We start from the raw sequence: 8,611 nt of genomic DNA, 5'->3' as shown, positions 1-8,611 counted from the left end.
CTTACTTTTTTATATCAGTCCAAAGGCAAAATGGTGGAGTTTGGCTACTAAATTACCCTGTATTGTAATTTCATCTTTTCCTTGCAGGTAGAATGCCAAGGTGGGGCTTCGAAGCCTTCAAAGGAAGCAGCTTTTACAATTCTTGTAAGTGTGCTAAGGTGTGGTAGGTGTTCACATAGAAAGCTTATCTCCTCAGACATTTTAAGGTGGGGGCCTGGCAGAAGTAGAAGGGAGGATGGTATGTGTTTGTGATCAAAACACATTATGTACAATGTATGAAATTCTCTAGTCATAAATTCAAAAATCACTGAAATGGTAAGTATCATTAAGACATTCATATTATGTAACCAGCCATCTCTAGAACTCTTCCTTCTATGAAAATAAAACTTTGTACTTTTCAAACAACCCATTGTCATTCAATTTCAGCTATTGTCTATGTATAAGAATAAATTTCATATCTGATGTTTACAGAGTTTCTGTTTAGGATAGTTCTGTGAAAAGTTCTGAAGATACGACTTGTGAAGAGAAGAGAAGAGAAGAGAAGAGAAGAGAAGAGAAGAGAAGAGAAGAGAAGAAGAAGGGATACATGAACTGAGACAGTATCAGGCCTTGGCTTTTTTCCTTGTGTCTGCATCTGAGGATGTACACACAGGTTGATTCTGTGCTGATGAGCTTCTTTATCAGTGGAGAGTGGGTGCCAGCCTGGCCCATGCTCTAATCAGTGTGGAAAGCATCCTTCCTACTGGACTGCCACTGGAGTACAGCTTCAGCACATGCCTCATGGTTGTCAGCTCTATGCTGAGGACACGGAAGAGGTGAGTCAATAAGGCATCAAGATCAGATCATTGGATAAGGATTCAGTTGTTTATGTTATGGAGTTTGTTCTATCTAGAATTCATACTTTCCACTTTTCAGTGACTCTGAAATATCAGTAGAACTTGTATATAGATTATGGAGTGAGGAAAACTTCTATGGAAAGATGACAGTCTTAAAATATTATTGTTTTTATGGCTGTTCAAGTAATGACTCTGCTCCCCAAACCAGCTCTTCCTCATTGGTATTTCCTTTCTCAAATACAAATTGCCCTCTTGCACATGTCAATCTCTGCCTTAGAGGTTGGAAAGCGTTCTGATGGAGAGAATTCTCCATCTTGAGTTGACTTCTTACTGTTTTCTGTGGTTTTAACCAGAAGCATTTTCATGGGATTTCTGTGGGTTGCCGGCTGACTCACAATAGATGCATGGACATATAAAGGCCTATGTTCAAGGGTCCAGCCTCGATCTTAAGTAAAAGAACCTTGAGATGCTCTCCTATGGCTGATGTAGGGCGTAATAGCTTTGCTTAAATGTAAAGGGTGGAAAGACTGATATCTGCATCATTAACAAAGTCAGGGAGAGGATCAGGTTAACATCCATCCTCAGTTCAGTTTCTGTACAGCAGGGGGCGCAGTCTCCTAACACAGGCTCATTTCTGTGTCATTTATAACTAAATCAACTCATAGTTTCTCTGAGTTAACACCTCATCATGCTAAACATCAAGACCGTTTTCTAGATGACAGTAAAGATGGACTTTTCTCCAGGCTTCGTGGCTGTGCTGATTCTCATACTAGGTAAGTAAAGTGACTTTAAACAGCAAAGTCTTTAGCTGGAATTTACTTAAGAACATTATTCTCAAGGGGACGCTGAGAGCTCTCTCTCTCTCTCTCTCTCTCTCTCTCTCTCTCTCTCTCTCTCTCTCTCTCTCTCTCTCTCTCTCTCTCTCTCTCTCTCCTTTTCTCTCCCTTCCTTGCACTCTAGGAAGGACCCACGGAGACTCTGTGACTCAAACAGGAGGCCAAGTGACCATCTCAGAAGGCAAGTTCCTGACAATAAATTGCACGTATTCAACCACAAGCATAACGTTCCCTGTTCTTTTCTGGTATGTCCTATATCCTGGAGAAGGCCCCCAGCTCCTCCTGAAAGTCATCACAGCTGGCGAGAAGGGAAGCAGCAGAGGGTTTGAAGCCACATATGATAAAGGAACCACCTCGTTCCACTTGCAGAAAGCCTCGGTGCAAGAGTCAGACTCGGCTGTGTACTACTGTGCTCTGGATGACACACTGGCAGACACTGCCGGGGGAGCTGAGCACAAACCGAGAGGAAACAGGTGGCCTGGCTGCTGTGCACCTGCCTCTGAAATCACTGACTTCAGCACAGCCGTCCCTGTGAGGCCTTCCATGTCTCTGCTGGTGAAAATCACAGAAATGTCCGCATGCCAGGCCGCATTAACTTCACAAGTCAGTAGAATGAAGACGGCTCCGGGGTCATGGCTGTAACTCATTTAAGCCATGTTCTCTCAGCACTGGGGATTAAACCCAGAGCCCCGCGCATGCCAGAGAAGTGGTCTACCAGTGAGCCACATTTTAAACCTTATCTGTCTTCAGGTAATCAAATGTGCCGGAGAAAGTGATGTTTACATAATGTGACCTAACAGAGTCTGGAAGAAAGGTGGCAGAAAATTGCCACAGACTGGCCCTGTTTTGTGCCCCGCATTCTTGGGAGAATCAGAGAATTCAGATATCAGGAAGGCACAGATAGGCAAAATGACACAGACCACACCAGGTAGTTGGTTTGGATCTTCTGCCCTTTACTGAAGTCAAGCCAACACTTTTATAGTAATCTTACAAAGAAGAACCTTAAAGTTGATATATTTTCTGGAGCATTCAGACTTTTTACCAACGATACAAAGTTTACATTTCAACTGAAAGAGTAACCTGGTGGAAGCAGTGTCTACAAAAAATCTTGGCCTAACAGCCTCTTAAGCAGAGCAAACATAGAACTAGTGGTGTTTATGCAGTTTACTGCTACTAATTAGTGAGTGGAAGGCCAGGGGCTATCATTGCCCTCCGAACCAAGTTGGCTAAAGATTTACAACCCCCACTAGAGTTAAGCACTGTGGGGAATTCCTCATGTTTCTCTTGCTAAGGATTTACAATCTTTCCTTAGTGATAAGCTGCTTGAGCTAGCCTGTCTGTAAAACTTATAGTAACAAAACTCTCTGACCTTCTATGTTTGCCTATCTTCCTTTTGCCTTATCATAAACATCTGTGTTTGGTAATGGTTTTGAAATAGTTTTACTGCAGTGGGAATATTCAGAGCATTTATCCTAACAGAACCTGATTAAATATTTTCTTTAGAAAACCCTAAAACTCTTGGCCCTTTATTTCCTACAAAGTTTGGTTTTTCCACAAGCAATTCCTGATGCTGAATCTGATTTATAACCTCTCCTAAAATTTTATTTTCCTTCTACTCTTATTTGCTAAAGCTTTTTCGTGATCTTTTAGAAATGTTTCCTTGAATAATTAATTGTACTGTTTCAAGAATCATAGAGAAACAGCAAAAACTCATCAATTTAATCCTGCATCAAGCAAGTGTGGGACTTAGAACATGTCTTTTGGCTTAGATGGCCATGTTAGGGTTCTTGCTAGGGACTTCCAGGAAGCTGATTCCCTTAGGAAATGTGTCTTCTGTCTTGTAGCACAATCTATTGATATGCTACACTGACGATACTCTAGTTAGTGTAGCAGAAAATGGCAATGATTCCCTAGCAAAGCACTGTGGAATTCTTTCTTTTTCTCTCACATATAAATTTCAACTGCAATTTCCCCTCCTCCCACCAGTCTCTGTCCCTACCCCCACACCCACTCTCCCTGAACCATCAGCCCTCTGTTTCTCCTCAGAAAATAACAAGCCTCCCAGAGACAACAACCAAACACGATAATACAACTTACAATAAGACCCGAAATTTCCTGTCAGAAATAGTCCCTGTTCCCATTACTATCGGAAACCAATTGGTTACTGAGCTACCACAGACTTCATCTGAGCAGAGGTTCTAGGTTATATCCATACATGGTCCTTGGTGGAGTGTCAGTCTCAGAATAGACCCCTGTGCCCAGATATATTTGGTCCTTGTGAAGGTCCTATCCTTTCCATGCCATAGAAACTTCCCCCTTCTTTCATATGATTCCCTGCACTCTGCTGAAGGTTTGATTATGCCTCTTAGTATCTGCTTTGATACACTGCTAGGCCGTGTCTTTCAGGGGCCCTCTGCAGTAGGCTCCTGTCCTGTTACTTGTTTTCTCCTACATCCAATGCAACTCCCATTTGTCTTTCTAAGTGAGGATTGATCATCTTACCCTGGGTCCTCTTTCTTGTTTATCTTCTTTAGGTGTATAGATTTCATTATGTTTGTCATATCTTATAGGACTATGACTGAGTATATACCATCTGTGTCTTTCTTCTTCTGGGATACCTCACTCAGAATGATCTTTTCTAGATCCCACCATTTGCCTGCAAATTTCATGATTTCCTCCTTTTTGATTGCTGAATAGTATTCCATTGTGTAAAAATACAACAATTTCTGTATCCATTCCTCCATTGATGGACATCTGGGTTGTTTCCAGGTTCTGGCTATTACAAATAAAGCTGCTACAAACATGGTTGAGCAAATGTCCTTGTTGTGTACTTGAGCAAATTTTGAATATATGCCTAGGAGTGGTATAGCAGGCTCTTTGACCTCCCCATCCTCCAAGTGAGGAGCAGTCCTGCTAGGTCTCAGAGGAGGACTTTGCAGCCAGTCCTGAAGATACCTGATAAAACAGGTTCAGAATCAATGGACTTGGAAAGAGACAGGGAGGAGATGAGGGAGGGAGGAAGGGCTTGGGAGGGAATGAGGGAGCAGGATACAGCTGGAATACAGAGTTAATAAAATGTAACTAATAACAAATAAAAATAAAAAAAATTCTTCTAACCAAACCAAACCAAACCAAACAAAACAAAAACAAACAAACCAGAAATTTATAATCACATCAAGGCTGGATAACGCTACCCAGTAGGAAAATGGTCCCACAAGTAGGCAAAAGAGTCAGCGGCAGCCTCATCTCCTATTGTTAGGAATCCTACAAGAACACCAAGCTACTCAGCCATAACATATACACAGAGGAGAGAGAGCAGACCCCTCCTGGCTTCCTGATCCCGGCAAGCACCCATGAGTCCCCTGGGTCAGCCCATGAGTCAGTTGATTCTGTGGGCTGACCCCTCTGGTTCCTCCAATCCTTCCTCTCCCACTCTCCCTCCTCCACAAGACTCAAGAGGCTCAGCCTAATGTTTGGCTGTGGGATTCTGTATCTGCTCCCAGCAGTTGCTGGATGCAGTCTCTCTGGTCCCTTTCATGAAGATTCTGCCAGGCTCTACTCCCAGAACACTCTGCAGAAAGGACAAACTGTAGGTCTAAGGCTTTGTGACTAGGCTGGTCTCTAAGTCCCTCCACTTGAGGCCTTGCCTGGCTACAGAAGATGGCTCTGTGTCCCCATTATAAGAGTCTTTGCTAGGGGAAAGTAACCCTAGCAAACATGCTTCACCTAATTCTCAAGGAGAAGAAGGAAAAGCAGGGACTCAGGTGCTGCAGCATGAAGAGATGAAGGAGACACTCATTGTGCGGAAGACAGGTCACCTTCACAAGCCAAGAGAATGTCTTCTGTTGAGGGAAACTGCTCTCTCTCTCTCTCTCTCTCTCTCTCTCTCTCTCTCTCTCTCTTTTCTTTTCTTTTTCCATAATTTTAATTTGAGACAGGTTTTCTTTCTATAGCCTTGGCTGTCATGGAACTCTCTTTGTAGACCAGGCTGGCCTCAAACTCACAGAGATCTGGCCTCCTCTGCCTCCCAAGTGTTGAGATTAAAGGTGTGAATCACTAGCATTTTTCTTAAATCCTCCAAAGGATCACATGAGACCCACCTATTTCACAGTGAGATTTAGCCGAGTGTTAGATTAATTGTCTGGGTACTGTGGCCTGGCTATGCTGCCAGAAAAACTAGTGATCACATTGTCTTTACTTCTCATAATTCTCTTCTCAAAACCTGTCTTGTCCTGTATGAAAGATGTATTCTAGTTTTGATTTTCAGGCATTCTTTTTGCTTTCTTCATCTCTATGAATTATTAGTTCTAATATACAGTTAATCTTAAATATCTAAACAATTTTTACATTTTGTATTTGTGCTCTTTGACCACCTCCCCCTGAGGGGGTAGCATTTTTACCAGGCCACAGAAGATGACAATGCAGCCACTCCTGATATGTTCTGATAGAGTAAGATCAGAAGGAAGGAGAGGAGGACCTCCCCTATCAGTGGAGTTCCAAATTTCACTGAGAAATAAGAAACTTTAAGAAAGGAATTTTCACACCCTTCAGCATATTCCACCTGTCAGGATTTGTGCCAGATGCTCAACTATTTCTCTGTTGGTGTGTAATTCCTGAGCACAGAATTGCTGATCCTTAGCTTTTGTGACCAACTTGAGTAATATAGGTCTTGAAAAGTATTTTTGAAATAATAATGAATGATTTAAAAGCCTATCATTACTAGAGGATTTAACATTCGTTCAGAAATACTTTGTATACAAACATGAAATTGTCAAAGAATTAATACAAATATTTTTTTTTACATTTTTATGAAAACATCTCGTATTTTAAGGGACTTGAACTTGGCTGTACCTCACAGCAGGTAAATAATACAAATTGAAGTCTATCTGACTTAGCCTGATATCCTACAATGTACTCAGCCTCTTTGTTTAAACAACCTTTAAGTGAACAATGTAAGTACTACTCTTTTTAAAATTTAATTTATTTTCTTAATTACACTTTATTCACTGTGTCCTCCCATAAGCCCCTCCTTCCCCTTTCTTCACGCATGCCCCTCCCCAAGTCCATTGATAGGGGAGGTCCTCCTCTCCTTCCTTCTGATCTTACTCTATCAGATCACATCAGATCACAGTGGCTGCATTGTCATCTTCTGTGGCCTGGTAAGGATGCTTCCCCCTGAGGGGGAGGTGATCAAAGAGCACAAATAGAAATATTTTTAAACAGAATTTTAATGTACCCGTTTTTGACAAAACACATTTTTTTTGAAACGGGTGACATAGTTGCAAATAGAACGGAGGAAATGTCACATTATAAAGGAATTTACATTTTAGGTGAGGGCCTAGTTCAGGCTAGTCATGATCATTAGCTCCTACTGTGAATCATTTCTATTCAAACTTTCAGAAGTCCTTAGGCATCTACTTTCAGAGAAGGAAAGTAGATATTAACTGTCTTATGTAGAGCCAGAGTTGAACTAAGGTCCTGAAATACAGTCGCATGGACACTCTACTGTGGTTTCTATACATCCATAAGAATTTACATTCTGCATCACATCACCAGTAAAAAGCAACCACAAAAATGCTTACTCTAAGGTTTTGAGCAACTATAGCGCTGACCGCGAGATGGCAGTGTTGGCATTGGTCCTGTCTCCAGGAGCTGATGTGAGCATCGGGTGATTGGCTGGTAATACTTCTTGAGAGTTCTCATTTAAAGTACAGGAAAGAGCTGAGGAAATGAGGCAGCAGCTTTGGAGCACACTTCTGCAGTAAAAATGGAGAAGCACCTGCGTGCCTGCTGGGTGCTTTTGTGGCTGTATTTTCAGCGTAAGTGAGTGGAGGTGTTAGCCAGGGGCAAAGAACATTTCGTAGGATTTGGGGGAAAGATTAAATACCTTGGGGTGAAAGGAGGAAAGAAAATCGACCTATTTCTAGCTAACCTGAGATGCTTGTCTATGTTAAGGAAAGATGCTAACTACAAGTGCTAAGTGTGGATGATCGATGTCTGGAACTTCACACTGTTTTCTGAACAGGGGTGGCTGGCAAGACCCAAGTGGAGCAGAGTCCTGAGTCCTTGGTCGTACTTGAGGGAGAGAGCTGTGTCCTTCAGTGCAACTACAGTGTGAGCCCCTTTAACAACTTAAGGTGGTACAAACAAGACACAGGCAGAGGTCCTGTGTCTCTGGCAATGATGACTTACGCAGAGAACAAAAGGTCAAATGGAAGGTACTCAGCAATTCTGGATGCAGATGCTAAGCACAGCACCCTGCATATCACAGCCTCCCTGCTGGAAGACACGGCCTCCTACATCTGTGTGGTGGGTGCACCATGCTCCCCAGGTACTTACAGCCAGCACCAAAACCTGCTCCTTGGAGGCTTCAGGGAGGCAGAGGTGATAGAGAAGTCTTTCTAACACTGTATTGGGGAACTGAATTTCGCTTTTGGGGTTATTAGTATCATTATAAAGACAACTTTAAAATAGACTGAAAAGCAAGCTTGAGGATTTTTTAATAGATTTTTGAGAGAAAGACAACAGCATAGGAAAGCAGAATATCCTGGGAGTTACCATGAGGTGGGGAGATGGAAAAACCTTAGCCTTTCAGTTAAGCACAGAGGTCAAAGAACAGCTAGGAAGCCAAGAATGTCAAGAAAAATAATTTGGGAGCCTGAGCCATGCATCTCTGCACAGAGGGCAGGCAGTGCCACATCTTGTGCCCCAGATAAAAGGGTTGCACCAAAGTTACACATTTAGAAATGGTACCATACACTAGACCTGCATAGGTTCAAACCAGACAGGGTCCCAGAACTGATAGAAAGAATAGGGGTAGGATAGTTGGTCCTACTCATAATAATGAAGCTATTTGAAATGGATACCTGCTGGGAAAGAAAAAACTTTTTTTTTTTGCAGTAGATTTCTCACTGAGTAGACCAACCACACACCATTTTC

General features: G+C 42.3%; 1 gene segment (V, D, J or C); it reads left to right on the top strand.

The window, feature by feature from the left end:
* Positions 1–1,563: 1,563 nt before the first annotated feature.
* Positions 1,564–8,077, top strand: LOC132656257 (T cell receptor alpha variable 10-like). The segment is given in 2 exon segments: positions 1,564–1,609; positions 7,698–8,077. Coding segments are annotated over 2 exon segments (426 nt in total).
* Positions 8,078–8,611: the final 534 nt, after the last annotated feature.

The sequence above is a fragment of the Meriones unguiculatus genome, chromosome 9 (assembly GCF_030254825.1).
Source record: "Meriones unguiculatus strain TT.TT164.6M chromosome 9, Bangor_MerUng_6.1, whole genome shotgun sequence".
Taxonomy (NCBI): domain Eukaryota; kingdom Metazoa; phylum Chordata; class Mammalia; order Rodentia; family Muridae; genus Meriones; species Meriones unguiculatus.
The sequence above is the reverse complement of the archived record's forward strand: the minus strand, read 5'-3'. Positions and strand labels throughout refer to the sequence as shown.